We start from the raw sequence: 16,636 nt of genomic DNA, 5'->3' as shown, positions 1-16,636 counted from the left end.
TAGAACTATTATTATTAGAAAGACTATGTTGAAAAAAATAAATAAATACGAGAAATAAAATAGATTTAGCTCTTATATTTAAGATTAAAATAAAAATTAAATATGATTTCATATCAAAGACAGGAGGTAGTATTATTAATCACTCATCAGCAAAGTATATTAGCTAATCACCTTCAAATGATTTAAATTAGATTATTGCAATTTGCAAGTACTTTAGTTTGCAGTACAAATGAAAGAGGAGGGAATCAGTTCTCAAGTCGGTATCATTCTATCATTTATATATCTTTTCGATTGATTGATTACTGCGCGGTTATATATCCTGAAATTCCTCACCACATCGCCATTACAACGCAACACCACAACGGCACAACCCCACTATTTCTTCTTCTTCTCTCCATTTAAGCCTTTCACCAACTCCACCTCTTCCACTATCGACTCTTGATTCATTTTTGGAGATACCCAGTTGGAGTACTCTTATGGCTGACCGAGATCTGGAGCGAGGCGGTGGAACCAAGAACAGAGCAGACAACCACAGCTACCCTGCTTCGTCCTATGTTTATGACCCAGAAACCCATTGGACATCATGGCTTGTTCCTATGTTTGTTGTAGCCAATATTGCCGTTTTCATTGTTACCATGTATGTCAATAATTGCCCCAAACATCGAGTTTTTGATGATCAGCCCAAGTGTATCGCTAGGTTTCTTGGCAAGTTATCGTTCCAGCCTTTGCAGGAGAATCCCTTGTTTGGCCCTTCTTCTAATACGTAAGATCAAATTTCCCATTGTTAATTTCTCTGTCTTCACTTTGATGCTTCTTTTATCACTCCGAAGGTATCAATATGCCGCTAACTTATTAATTTTCTTTTCGGAGGGATTCTTAGCTTCTTGGATGCGGTCTTCGGATTTTTTTTTTGGGCTAACTTTATGAATTTATGATTTGGGTCCTTCTTAATTTGATTTTCGGGCCATATGATTGCATTGATGATAATAGTTGAAATTGTTACTTCTACGGCATGAAATTGGAACGATTTTCTATTACTGGTCCCTGTAATTGCTGGGCTAATTTGGTCAAAATGGGATTTTATTTTCTAGTGGCTGCGGATAGCCCAGTTTCCTTTTCTGATCTCATTCATGACTTTGTTAATCATAAGGTGGAAATTTCCCCGTAAAGTCTCATGGTTTATATTGTCAATTGTCTGCTTGGGAATGGTAGATAAGTTCCCAACGGTAATTAATTTCCTAGCCTCTTACTGCTTAAGTGCTTTGGGATTTTTTTTTTAAATAAATAAATCCTTCATACCCTTCCACTCCTTTTGTAGAAAGAAAATATAATAAATAAGGATGCTTTAATCTTAATTATCTTTGTGGTACTTATTAGGAAAGAAAATAAACAAAGAAAGGAAGAAGGAAGCTCTTCAATTGGTTATATGCTATCCTACTGAAATGTAGTTGCTTGCTATAGGTGACTGTGCTGGGTTATTGTATTTCATGTGTGAATCCTGTAAATAACAGCTTTGAAAAAATCGTTTGGCGACATATTATCTTCAAATTGCAGTTTAAGTATTGCATGATTTCAAGTTGCCCTGTATAGAACTTGGACGGACATAGTACAGGGAAGGGAAAAACGAGTAGAAAAGAAAGGACTTTAAAAATTGGTGTATCGGCGTGAAAGCGTGCCTTGTTTTGGTAGATAGCTTACGGATTTACTTTAGAATTTGGCTGATGTAGTTCATTTGGTGTTCTATTTAAAAACAGAAATCTGAGCAAGGGTGGGCTCTGTTTTCCAATTGTCTAAGTTGCAGTTATTTGGATGCCTAGTTTCTTCAGCTAGGAGAGCTTCTGTTTAGCTAAATTACTGACTTGAAGCATTTTTCTTTCTGGATTTTAAAGGTTAACGAAAATGGGAGCTCTTCAATGGGACAAAGTTGTGAATCATCATCAGGGATGGAGACTTTTCACTTGCATTTGGTTGCATGCTGGAGTTATTCATTTGGTTGCAAACATGTTAAGCCTTGTCTTCATCGGCATTCGCCTGGAACAACAATTTGGGTTCTGTATGTTACCCCCTTTCCAGTTTGTTTGATCTAAATATAATTGATTTCATGTTGTTAAGTGTACACAAAACCAGCAAAAACATCATCATGATGGTTACCAATTTTATAATTACTCTATTTTTCAAATTTAACTTGGACGCATGGATGTGGCCTTATATTTTTCTATTGTGAAAAATTTTGCAGTGAGGATTGGAGTCATTTACCTGATATCTGGATTCGGCGGAAGTGTATTGTCTTCTTTATTTATAAGAAACAACATCTCTGTTGGTGCCTCCGGTGCTCTTTTTGGACTTCTTGGAGCGATGCTTTCTGAACTTCTTACCAACTGGACTATTTATACCAATAAGGTCTGTCTGTACTTATCCAACTGTTCTCTTCTTTTAATTGTGAAAACTGAAACACTATCAGATTTTCTCTTTGCCATGAGTTAGTTTCATCATAACTTGAGGCTGTGAACAACCTTAACATGCGAAGCCCTTCTCTTCTTTTACAGGCAGCAGCTTTGCTCACTCTTCTGGTTATTGTTGTCATCAACCTTGCCATCGGCATTTTGCCACATGTTGACAACTTTGCTCATATCGGCGGATTCCTGACGGGGTTCCTCCTTGGTTTTATCTTGCTGGCACGTCCACAATTCGGGTGGTTAGAGCAGCGGAATCTTCCCTCCAATGTCAGAATCAAGTCAAAATACAAGGCTTACCAATATGTTCTTTGGATTATCTCTCTTTTTCTGCTTATTGCTGGGTAAGTTCCTTGCCTTAATCAAAACCCTCATAACAAACATCACTATCACCTGAAACACAAAATAACCTCTTAAGTGGGTGCTTGGTCTTGATCCAAGTCATATTACAGCAAACAACGTTAATGTCTATGATTATTGTTGTGAAGAAGTACTGAGTTGACATGTTTTTTCATATAATGGCAGATTCGTTATTGCATTGGTGATGCTATACAGGAAGGAGAATGGGTATGATCACTGCCATTGGTGTCGTTACTTGAGCTGTGTTCCAACTTCTAAATGGAAATGTGATGTTAGTTAGACAAATTAAAGAGAAGGCTTTCTTGTAGTGTTGTTCATGAGGGATTCTTCCTTTTGCCTCTATGTAAAGTTGTAGCTTTTAGAAAAGCGGGTTGGTTTGATCTTCGTTTCTTTATTATCAATTATTTGTTTGTCTGTCTTTCTGGATTTATCTTTAGGTTTTCAATATATAAATTTATTTGTACATGGAATCCTCTCTGCCTTATTTCTGTCTCTGATGTTCGCTTGTTTGTCTCCACTGGGTGCTCACCAAATTATATAATTTTTCTAAGAAATGTATAATTGTTCTTCAACATTTTTTTATCATCTCAATTTTTTGTGGATGTTCCTTGACTTTTATTGGTTTTAATTTGATTAATTTTTCAATTCTTTTAGTCATCTTATATATATTTTTTATTTTTTAAATTTTATTGTGTTCTAATAAAAACTAGTCAGTGTTTTTTCCTCCCAAACTATTAAACTGAAATAAAATAAAAACAATGCCTGAATTGGACAAAATAAAATTGGGTATCAAATATTGTATTATAAAAACAAAATAAAGACAACAGACAAATATACAACTTAAAACAATATTATTTTCAATTCTGATTATAAGATCTTATTTATCGTTTATAAATGAGGTAGTAAGAGATTGAACAAAATACATTTTCATCGTTAGAAGTCTTAATTTTTTCCAAACCGCTATAATTACTTTTAATTTCTATTTTGCATGAACGGGTAATTGAATTGAATTGAATTGAAACCGTCTCAATGTGATCAAATTTACATCGAAACTTACCTTTGACGTCATAATTATATGTCACTCATAAAAAACTTAATTAATCATTTAAATGTAAATATAATAATCAAAGTGAGTGAGATTATTCACAACGAAACTTGCCCTACATGCTAAACTTCATCCAAATTTCATGCAAAGCTTCACAATCTCCACATTCCCAACCAACCCAACCATATGCTTCACCAGCTGAATAATTTCAAAAGTGCTCATATTTATACCAACGGGGTACGTAGCATGAGAGTGCAGAAGAATTTGAGATGGCAAGGATAAGAGGGGCATCACTAATACTACTTGCATGGTGGGCCCCATTCGTATGGATGGCCTCCGCCATGGAGTTCAAATGCTTGGACGTGGCGGAGGCTTTCTCGACATGCGCCGGCAGGTGGGTGGAGCCGACGCCATGGTCGCCGTGCTGTGAGGCAATGTCGGGGTTGAGCTTCATAGCCAATTCTTCGAGCTATGAGAGGCAAAGCGCATGCAGATGCGTAATGGGCCTCATAGCTTCAAACAGTCCCATATTCACTTCTGTGGCGTCTCTTTGGGCTTCACTATTCAGCCTGAACTTGACTGTGATTCGTATGCTTCTCTCATCTCATCTCCACCTCTTCCCCTCTCTTTTTTTTAATAATTAATTTCTTTTCGTTATATTGGTTCTAAATTGGCATAGACATATCAGTCTAAGAAGGACCTTGAGTATTTATTAGGGAGAATTACAATGAGATAAAAAAAAACAAGTCCCAGAAGTTGTTATTTGCTATTATGAAACTTGTTATTACAGGCTGTTTAGGTTTTTATTAGAACAGTTTAATAATTATTTTCTCATTATAATTCTCTCTATTTACTACTAGCTCCGGTCCTAATTATAAGAGCTAGTTGACTAATTTGAAGAGACTAAGGGAATAAGTTAAGTTAGTTATTTGTGATAAATATGTATTGTCTTTCCTAAAATATCCTTACTAATCAAGTGTATTAGTTAGAATTACTATTGTTAGAAGGATTAGCTTGGAAAAAATGTTTAAATATAAGAGACAAAATGGATTGGAGTCTTATATTTAAGACTAAAATAAAAATCAAGTGAGGTCTTATATTAAGGATCGGGGTAATATTTCATAGCGATTTGACTTCCTCACTTTTTCGGATTTCTGTGCAGAATCGTTTAGGAGAAACTTCAGATGGGTAAAGCCCTTGTATCAGCAACTAGAGGGAGTGAAAATCCAAGCTCAGGCCATGAAAATAACAACCACCTTCATATTAACAATATTATTTGCTTGAAGTTCTCGATCCTGGTTGTATATTATATGGATTTTAAATATAAATAATGAATAACGGACTTATTTTCCATATGGATTATGATTCAATATGATTTTGCCTATCAAGTCTTCACATAGGAGTGCGGATATCTCGAAGATTTTCTTTTTTAAGGTTAATATTACCCTGAAAGTGTTAAAAAAAAAAGAAGAAGCAATAATATTACTCCTGGTTGTTAAAAATGTTTAACGGTTAACATTAATTTTTTAACTATCAATGTTAGCCTTGTAATGGCTAGGATGAATCTGCTCTTTTTTAACACTCCCATGACAATATTGATCTTAAAAGAAACTTTCAAATATCCATCGTTAATGATATATAATATTAAAACGTTAATCATATGTATGCATGATCTCACCCTAATTGATTGAAAGCGATGATCATATATCTGACACGTTCTAATATTTGATGAGACCACATTAAATAACGAAGCATATATGGATGCCCCAATGAACCAGCAAAGCCGTTGTAGCATATTATTATTGTTGCCCTCTTTTCAAGACATCGTTATTCCATATAATACACGTACCCTACATTTATTGAATTCCTCCACATATATACACACACATATATGTACATATATACACTCTTCTGATCCTATTTATAAATAACTTTTAACATGTTTTATACGGACAAAAAAAAACCTAAACTCTATTGACATTCATTTAAAATTCAACAACTTTCGAACTTTATCCTGCATAATATACGTTATATCTCATGTAAACAAAATTACCACAATAATAAATGAAGGGTAAAATTACATATTAATACAAAAAAGTTTCTCTCAGTGTTCTATTAATGGGACCAAAAACTATTTTCTCTCTCTACTTTATAAATAGGATCAGAGGAGTATATGTATATTTGCCTCTGTGTGTTTGTGAGAGAGAGAGAGTATGTATAAAATATACCTGCCTGTTTGTGTTGACAGGTACATTGATCTGTGCCCTTTAATTCAACCTCTTAAATAAGTCCACCTGTTTTGCTTACATTAATTAATTTAATGGAAATCTTTGCTGTAATACAGGTGATAATCTTACTTATAAAATAAAACGTACATCATTTGCGGAATATATTATTCTTTAATGTAAGATTACTATACCTACCACTTCGTCCGTACATGCATGGGATTATTTAATGGAGATATACACTTGTCTAATAAGTAACAATAATTTTGTCGTATAGTTAAACTACACGTTTTTTTTTTTTGCCAGCAAACTACACGTTAGTTTAAAACTATTGATAATATATTCCATATATTAAAATAGAGAATAATTTTGAGTCTGAGCCTTGCGAATAAAAAATATATTACCTTTTTATACAAAATATAAGATCTATTTTATAACGTGATTTGTACTACAAATTAAATCTTATGTTTAGTACTAGAGGTAGTATATCATGTTGATAAAATTGAAACCTAACCAAATTCAAATTCAAAGTCAAATCCTAATTAATAAATAGTAATTAAATTTCTGATGATTTAAATTAGGCTTCTATACTTGCGCACCAACCACTATTGTTGTCGGCAAAAATACATATGAAGTTTTTAATGACCATAATATTTTTGCACCATTTTTAAAAACGTTATGTGTATTTTTGCATCACTTTCTTGACACATATGTTTGCTAAACAATAAATGTTACATGATTTAATAGCCGAGGGATTTTTGCACCGTTATGTGTACTTTTACAATTAAAAAAATTTATGGTGTTACATGCTTATAGCAAAATAATTCATAAATATATTTACATCTTAATCCTAAAATATAATATAATACTTTAAATATGTAAAAAAATATAAAATGAAAATAATAAGTCATTATGATCAAATCTTTCATGAAATTAATTCGTAAAAGCTTACAGTCATCATCAAATATTTCAAATGTGGTTGGAACGTATCCATGTATATAGGTATGTTCATGATCATACGTACGAATAACCACAGGTTTATACTTAGATTCTGTACACTTCTTTTATGATGCTCATCTCCACTAATTCAAGATTACAAGTCCCCGTCAAGGACCACAAACACTTTATAATCATAAATAAATTAAAAATATATTACAAAAAATAATTTTTTTAATGTTGTAAATAACATAAAATGATGATTGTGAAATGAAAAATTTTAACCTGATTAAATACGTCAAGTGAGAACTTAACATCATGTTGACTTCAGTTTTCAAGCTTAAACGAGTGCTTGACTGATACTTATAGTGATGGTTTTCGGGCATACCTGGAGAAGACTCGTGTTCTTGCAGGTAGCCACGCGACAGTCCAGTTATTGATTGAACTGAGACAGATGAGTTACACAGCAAATGTACCAGAGAAGAGTAAAGGAAAGGGAAGCGGTTATCTGGCTATTTTTCACGTTCTCCCAAAATTAGGAACTCCAGTCAAAATAAACTGAAGCTGCATGACTGTTCTCTCCAAAATTGTCAATTTGAACAAAACGCAAGAATCACACTCTGTGACCCAATAGTTCTGTTATTCGCACAAGTGCCCCAATGTAAATGGGCTTAGTCCAATCCACCAAGGGTGGACCTATTTCCCAACATACATAATAATAAAATTAAGAATTGTATTTTTCTTTTTCTTTTTTGGTAAAATAAGAATTGTATTTCTAATTAGGGTCAAAGAATAATTTCTCTTCATAATTACAAGAAGAATGATTTTATTTATATTATTAATCCAACTATAACCAAACTATTGAATTATAATTAAGTTAGTATTTTCAATTTTATATGCACATATAAAATATAGATAAAATAAAACTTAAATATCTTTTTACCCCTTGAAATTGTGGCCTTAAAAGATTTGATTTCAAAAGTAGTTACACATTATAAAGGATCAAAGCATATCAAACATAAATAAAGAAAAAGAATTGATATCCTAGTTCCCTCCCCTTCGGGGGGCGGGTTTAGGGCTAGAGCAGATAATAATCAAGTTAGTCTGGATTGGAGCCTTGGTAAGGCGGAAAAACTTTCAATGAAAAAATAATGCTTTTTTTTTATACAAGAGGGGGCTAACAGCCCAAAATAAAACTAACGTAAAAGGCTTCTGGGTTTAGTGCAACCCAAAACATCTCTATCTAAACAACATCGGACCCCATCAGGTGGTTCCCATAACATCTGTATTTCATTGGATCGAAGGAAGCTCCATTTGGCTAACTAATCAGCTACTGCACTGCACTCCCTAAAGGCATGACTCGTCCGCAGCTCCCACCCTGATCTTAAAAGACCATTTATTCTTTCCATAAATCTGCTGCTACCTTCTCCTCCTAGTAGCATCTCTTCCAACTTTCGAATAACAATCATGGAATCTAATTCAATGATCACTCTCTTATGGGGTATTTGCTTCAAAAGATCCACCCCAGTAAATAGTGCCCACAACTCAGCATCCTCCACATTGCATCTTCCCAATTTTTGAGCAAATCCTCCAATCCATCTGCCCTCATTGTCTCGAAAAACTCCTCCGCATCCAGCTATCCCGTCATTTTCACGTGCAGCACCATCAATATTCATTTTGATCCACCCTGTATCAGGTTTATTCCATTTGATCTGCATACACACCTCTTGTACTCCCTTCTCCTTCCTTCTAACATCTCTCTAATTTCCTTTACATGCCTGTAAATTGCAGCCACAGGATCGCTTGGTCTAACAAAATCAGTCTCAAATAAGCTACGGTTCCTCCATTGCCAAAGAAACCAAATAGTTACAGCAAACACTATTTTCCAATCCCTCCAGACATCTCTTTTCCTGCTAAGGTTTTGAATAAACCACTCATTCAGTGCCAGGTTGAAAAAAGTTTCTCATCTTCTACCTCCCAAGATCGCCCTCCATATCTGCCTTGCTATCACACAGTCTCGGAGAACGTGAAGTGTATCCTCCTCTTTTTCCCTACATAGCACGCAGATTGGGGAAGTATTTATCATTTTATTCCTCCGAATAGAGATTAACAAACCCCCATTAAATGCAACCCACATGAATATTTGTATTCTCCTAGGCCCCTTCCATTCCCAAATCCTCTTCCAAACTAAGTTCGATCCTTCTCTATCAAAAAAATATAGGACCCAATTTTTGAAGTGGTTTTGATCCTAAATATAAGACTAATTTCTCATATTTATCGATTTTCTCTAAATTACCCCTATGGATATTCCCTCAATCATAATTAAGTAGAAGAGGGAGAGTAAGTATTAAGAAAGATGATTATGGTGTTTTAGAAAAAATGTGTTACTTTTCTTATAATTAACTAATTTACCTAACTTCCTTAATCTAATCAAATTAGTTAAATGAGTCTTATATTAAGGACCAGAAGAGTATCATTTAATAATCAATAGTAATACAAATAATTTCTGTAATTCAATTCTTACATTAGGAAAGTGCAAATTAATTGTCACAGAAAACTGCAAATTAATACCTTGCCACCACATTCTGATCGCAAATCAACATTTCATCAAAATTATTATGGAGCTCACGTTTTTAAGCCTCAACTGACACTAAATACCTTGTTGACTTAAATATGTAAGAAGTTGCGAATTCGGTCCTCTGTAAATATTATGAACTGGGGTGTGAGTTCCTTTCCATTAGGTAAATGATGACCAAAAAAGAAAGTTTATAAGAATCAGCATTCCTAAATGAAAGGGATTCTGCATTTCATTCCCATCTCATCTCGATAACTATTTAAGTCCCCTATCTTATTGATAAATACTTCTCTTTTTGGGACCTCAAATAGTGTCTATGTTGGTGATATTGTAGTTAGGATAAGATGGGATTCAAACTTTGGTTAGTCTTCAAAGTGCTGAATCAGTTTCGAGCTTATATTTTCTACCGTTAGATTTTTGTTTTATTGATTATTGCTTTGTATGTTATCTTCAAGCTTTAGATGTTTTAAGCTGGCATTCTTCTTTGGTTTATTTGAATTTTGCTCAAATTGACTGACTGTGATTAATTGATCTTTTTATATAATTAGTTTATTTAGGTTGAACAAATGTGTCCTTTTATTTAAAAGAAAAAAAAGCAAATGGGGCATGATTCATTATTATAAGGTACCGATTAAAAATACAAATTCTCTGTGTAGATTAAATATATAACGTAGAAAAGAATTACAATTATAATTATAAATTGAAAATACTATTATAAAAACTCAAGTTTCAAGCTTATTTTAAAAATAAATTAAAAAAATTCATTGTGAGAGCAAAAATTTTCATAATTAGTGAAAATTGATATGCGTGTGTGTAATTATAATTATATGTATGATTAATGTTAGTATTATTTTAACAAGTTTATAACTTGCAAGACATCCACAGCCTACTAGAAGGCCCACAAGACCACAACCCAACGGACCCAACAAGTGGCTACTGTGGTCCAAGACATATAAAAGAGCAGTTGAGAGCACAAGGGATCAGCCATGTCAAAGTGGTCTTCAAAGGCATCTTTTTGTCTTTGAACAAAAATACAATTATCTTTGTACCAAGAAAATATAATTATCTTCATCCAAATTATGTTTCCTTAAAAAATAGTATTAGAATCAAAAGCAACAATTATAAATAATACTCAATAATTGTGTTATTTTCACTCGGTATTAACTATTAAGTGAAGAAATCAATTTAGAATTTTAAACAAAACTAAAACATTGAATTATTAAAATAATATATTATATCACAGGCTAAGTGGAACTAGGTTTCACCTTGATCCTTGAACCATCGCTTGGTTTGGCTTGGCCTGGAGATCAACCTGATATCTTAGGTAGGACTGGGCTTACTAAGCTATTAATTTGGTTGAACAACCTGATTTCCTTACTTTTATTAAAATAATACTATCCCGGTTCTTAAATATAAGGAGTAAACAAGAGATTTGTTTTACTTGTAAATATAATACTTCAATCCTCTTTATTTCCCAAGATTTATACTCTTCTTCAAAATATTTCAATTAATTACACATATTAAGGGGATTTTTGTTATCAGACAGTTTTAATGAATATGATTAAAGAGATCAGTTTAGAAAAACAAATATATATTTCTTGCCAATAACTAATTTTTTTAATTAGTATCCACAAATTAGATATTGAACTCTTATATTAGGAATTAGAGCTGGTATAATATAAGTACTCCAACCAACCAATGTACCATTCGCCCAAATTATTATGAAATATGCATAATGAGGTCTCCCACTGCATTGAATGTAGTAGGAATATCCAAATGCATTGGGCAGTAGAGGCCACTAAATGGTTGAAATAGAGAGAACCATTAATTAGCAAGCCAAATTTGATGAGAGTGGCCTTTCACTACTAATTAGGCCTCAAGCTTCTGGTCAATCTTCTCCATCATGTCTTTATACAACAAGCTTTTGTCTCTTCCTTGTCCTACATCCACATGAGTACCAGTATTCCTACCCAAATTTGGTGCAAACTTTAATTGTAGTTCCTGTGAAAAATGAAATATATTAGGAGAGAAAACTATTAAGGATATTAAAGTGTACTTGACTTTCTCTGTGCATTTGGTCTCCTTATCTGAATACCTAGTCCTCTCTGCGGAAGGCCCCAAAAAAAAAAAAAAGGAAAACAGTTTGGAATTAGAGCCATTAACATTACTTAACTTGATAAGAGACAAAAAAAACTCATTGACATTGCATTATCGTCCCTATCCAATTCGCAGGAAAATGCTTATACTCTCCGGCCGTCACAATGAAGAAAATCCCAAAACATTATATCATCATGGCCACTAACCCTTGTTCTTTTTTTTTTTTTTTTTAAAAAAATCTTTTCATTTTGTTCATAATCTCAACCACAAGCATGTCATCAGAATAAATAACAAAAAATATATATGATTTATTACTAGCGTTTCTCTTTTCCTTTTCCCCCCAATTTTCACCCTTCTGATCCTAACAGCAGCAACTCTATGACCACTACCCAAAAAAAAAAAAAAAACAGGATATTAATGATGGAATTAAGTTTCATCGCTAATCCGTAACAAATTCCGTCACAAAAACTAGTGACGGAATTTAGTGATAGAATTTTTCTGTCACTAAATTAGTAACTGATTAGTGACAGAATCTTATTCTGTCGCTAATTTTGTTGTAAAAGGATTAGTGATGAAAATTAGTTATGGAATTTGTTACTAATTCGTCTCTAACTCCCCTGACAAAACATTTTGTGATGGTATTAGCGATAGAAAAATTTCGTCACTAATTTTTGTCACTATTCCATCACAAATCTGTCACAAAAGATTACAATATAAATATATAACAATTCTTTTTAACATTTATTATTAAAATAAAAATAATATATGATAATTTTTCAATAATATTAATAAATGAAAAATACAAATATTATAAATAAAAATATAATAATAAATATAATATACTTACTAGTTTATTTAATATTTGAATAGAAATATTAATGATTAAATATTTTTTTGTAAAATAAAAAATTAAATTGAAATAAATAATAAATAATAATATAGTTATTATATATATTTGTATTTGTAATTAGAAACATTATATATATATTTTTGCATAAAAATTTCGCAGGTGTTTCTTAGCTAAACTGGCAAAAGTTTCAGCATGCATGTAGGAGGTGTTAAGTTTGAACCACTACTCCTTCACAAATAATCCAATTTGTGATGTGGTGACACCATGGAAGAGGCAATGACGTGGCATCGTGGGAGAGGAGGTGATGACCTAGACGATGGGATGATGTGGCGACATGAGGGAGAAAGAACAGGTGGCGAGGTGGAGAGTAATGATGATGAGTGATTGCTATGTGGTATTTTAAATTTACAGAATAAAAAAATTTAGTGATGGAAATTAGTGACGGAAAATTTCCGTCACAAATTAGTAATAGAATTTTCATAAGATATCTATTTCTAATTAGTGACGGATTAGTAACAAAAATTTTTCGTTACTAATTTTGGTCGTTAATCTGTCAATAATCTGTTACTCCTTCCGTTCCTTATTATAAGAGACATTTGATGCTTATGGCATGTTCCTATATATAAGAGACACTTAAAAGTTGTCTCTACTTTTTTGTGTTGATTTCTTATTTTACCCATATTTATTGTCTCCAACTCACAGTCTCTCTCCTTCCCACTTCTCTTTCTTTTAATAATTTATCATTGTTCTCTCTCATGCTCTCTCTCCTTATTAATGAGGGCATTTTTGGAAAAAAAATTATACTTTTTACACATTGATTGTTCTTAACTAATTTTAATTGTTTTTTTTATCAACGTAATTCGGTTATTCGTCTCTTATAATAAGGAACGGAGGGAGAGTACTAATTAGTGACAGAATTTTGAATTTTATCACTAAATAATTAATGATGTTGGAATTAGCAACGGAATTTTATCACTAATCCGTCTTTAATCCGTTGCTAATTAAATTTCATTGCTAATTTATTGTTTTTTGTAGTGGACATCCAAAATGATGTCACCGTATGATTTTTACTTGTGCTACATATATATATATATATATATATTTTACCAAACACAGAGTAAAATTACAGTAGTAAGTAACTCATCATTATTTTTCCCTCTTGCTTTAAATTCAATACTCCCTCCGTTCTTTATTATAAGAGACAAATAACCGAAGTACGTTGATAAAAAAAACAGTTAAAATTAGTTAAAAACAATTAATATGTAAAAGTATAATTTTTTTCCAAAATGCCCTCATTAATAAGGAGAGAGTATGAGAGAGAACAATTAAATTATTAAAAGAAAGAGAAGTGGGAGGGAGAGAGATGTGGGTTGGAGATAATAAATATGGGTAAAATAGTAAATGAACACAAAAAGTAGAGACAACTTGTAAGTGTCTCTTATATATAGAAACATACCATAAGCATCAAATGTCTCTTATAATAAGTAACGGAGGGAGTACTATTTTTGGTTGCATTAGCTTTTCCAGCTTACCAAAAGAAGAAAAAGCTACTGGGTATCCAGTTGAAGATAAAAGCATCTATATATCTAAGACTTTGAAAAGAAACATGATTGAGGCAATAATGGAAAGCGTAAAACTTTATAGTACAAAAGCGCAGTAAAAGAGAGAAAGTTTATGATTCAGGATTTGGGCATTGATGAACAAAAGAAAGCGAAGGCAAGGCTAACAAACATAAGTAAAAAGCAACAGCAAAAAGAGGAAAATATGGGAGCTGATTCTCCAACATCACAAGATCAGAGGCAGTTGCCTATAAATAGTAATGTAAATTAAATGCTGTTCAACTGTTATGTTATGTACTGAGGTGAGAGTATCCGAGGTAACAGATTCTTCAATGTACTTTCATGAAAAAGAGAAAACCAAGTACGGAGATTTTTATGTTTCCTTGTATATTTCCGTTGTCTTGTCCTTTTGTTTCGCGTTCTTCCCCCCAGATTGGACCACCCAAAATAGTTTCGACAGGTGAATCTGTAGTGGATAATTCTGCAATGTTATTTTTAATTGATATTGGCCATGAACTGATAAAGTAGCTAGTTGTTGTTAGTTGTTAAATTATATGCACTGTGCTTAAACTGGTTATAATAGAATTATCATATGTTTAATCAATATATATGAACTAGCATCTTCCTTTAAATTTTAGATCAATTGGTTACTACTAGTCCTCATGACTTATGCAAGTTATAGCATTGCATATGACTCAGGGTTTATATATGGGATTCAGGGTTTATATATGGGATCGATTTTGCGACCTCCCATTTAAATAAGAGCTTTCATACTACTAGGTTTTATGGCTATAGGCAATTGAATTCTAAACATCTATCTCAATTTTTCATCAAGTTCATGAGAATTTTGTGAGAATTTGGATGGTGTGTAGTAAATCAAAATGAGAAAATTAAATGCAATGTAAAGAAATAACCTAGATGTAAAATTATAGGCCATATATAATTGACTAAATAATGCAACCAAAAACCAAGAACAAGTATTTCAAGACAGCAAAAGATGATAAATTGGACAGATTTGGAAACCCAAAGGAAGACACAAAATTTGTCTCTTTCTATGTTGAGGAGAAAAATTTTCACAACTTAGAAGTTAGAAGTTTAGTGGTTAAAGTTGAATTTTAATTAAAGCTTCAAAGTGCCATCATGTTCTACAAGAGTTAGATATGACCATTTTCGTGGGTAAGAGAAAAGACCTATCAACTAACCCAAGTCTAAGTTTAACTAGCTTTACAAGATTCTTGCTATTTCACAAGCATGCTTAATTTAGGGGGAACTTCTGTAGTAAAGAATAAGACAAATGATTAAGATTTTGATTTAATTAAAACTGTGTGACATACTTCATGATATGTCATAATGTAATACATCAAATCATATTTCATAACAAAGCATTGGTCCCTTCAGGAACTAGTCACTTTGAGGGCTGGAAATTGGTGGGTACATCATGATTATCCTATCCCTGTCATGAAAAGAGCTCCAATTATTTTCAAGCATTCAAAATTTGGGGAAGTTCCATGGATATATTAATCTAGATATCTATATAATTTATACTATATGTATACGAAGTTATGTCATATTTAACTGGTGAATAATATTACGATTTGTCAGTGACTTGCAGGTTGCAGTTGATTAATTTGAATAGATTAAAATAGTTATTAAATTATTTTAAACTATTTATATTCATCGTTTTTCTCTAAATTGGTTTGCCTCAGTTATAAATTAATATATATATAATCTATTGATTTACATAAATATTTTAGAGAGTTCATGTCACATATATTATAATTAAGTAATTTAGTAACTTTTTTAATATCTTAAATTAGTTAACTGGATTTTATATTAAGGATAAGAGGTAGTATTAGACAGTGTGCATTGTTGTTTTGTGATATAGATTTTATAAGTTAGTGTGTCTCCCAAAATGATCTTGTCACAATTTTTTTTTAATGTAATGTATGGGACGAATCTCTAGTTTATATATGAAATATGTTATAATAATCAAAGAAATGTTGCTTTTTTTCCCCTTGGTAATAGAATATTAAAAGATTTCAGTGTATTATTTAATGATCTTATTCTTTTATGCCAATGTAATCCCCACGTTAACAGCCAACCAATGATAATCATGAATTATTATGATGATAATTTCGTGGCCCCACAAACATGAATGATAATCATTTCTATTAATGCAAAAAGTTTTTGACAAGTCCTCATGCTCCTAAGGAGAACGGAATTAAGAATTTTGAATTTCATTTGTTTTTCAAAAGGAGGTTTCACCGTTTAATGAACGCACCAAGTTTGGAACAATTTCTTTTAAAAGAAACGTATAAATTTTTGGCCGAAAAAAACAAAAACGTATAATTAATTTGATCGACTTATTAACTTGGTTGATGAAAACTATGCATCCCGTATAAAGGATATTTTGATGGACTGAGAAAATGACCTTTTTATCCTTCAAAAGAACTAAATGACTATCAATAGTTCAATACGTTGTCAAGGAATACGAAAATATTAATTTAAAGCAAAGAATATCTATAGAAAAAACAAA

General features: G+C 32.2%; 1 protein-coding gene across 2 annotated transcripts; it reads left to right on the top strand.

Annotated features, from left to right (window-relative positions):
• Positions 1-338: 338 nt before the first annotated feature.
• LOC114761110 (RHOMBOID-like protein 2) lies at positions 339-3,398 on the top strand. Of its 2 annotated transcripts, none has more exons than XM_028950427.1 (5): positions 339-763; positions 1,890-2,053; positions 2,237-2,400; positions 2,547-2,797; positions 2,979-3,398. In XM_028950427.1, the coding sequence occupies exons 1-5, from the start codon at positions 477-479 to the stop codon at positions 3,091-3,093; spliced, it is 981 nt and encodes a 326-aa protein (XP_028806260.1). In that variant the 5' UTR covers positions 339-476; the 3' UTR covers positions 3,094-3,398. The 2 variants fall into 2 exon arrangements, with proteins under 2 accessions (XP_028806260.1, XP_028806261.1); XM_028950428.1 differs by having other exon boundaries at positions 477-763; positions 2,547-2,801.
• The last annotated feature ends 13,238 nt before the right edge of the window (positions 3,399-16,636 follow it).

The sequence above is a fragment of the Neltuma alba genome, unplaced genomic scaffold (assembly GCF_004799145.2).
Source record: "Neltuma alba isolate B1F8T4 unplaced genomic scaffold, ASM479914v2 tig00011083_pilon, whole genome shotgun sequence".
Lineage (NCBI taxonomy): Eukaryota > Viridiplantae > Streptophyta > Magnoliopsida > Fabales > Fabaceae > Neltuma > Neltuma alba.
The sequence above is the reverse complement of the archived record's forward strand: the minus strand, read 5'-3'. Positions and strand labels throughout refer to the sequence as shown.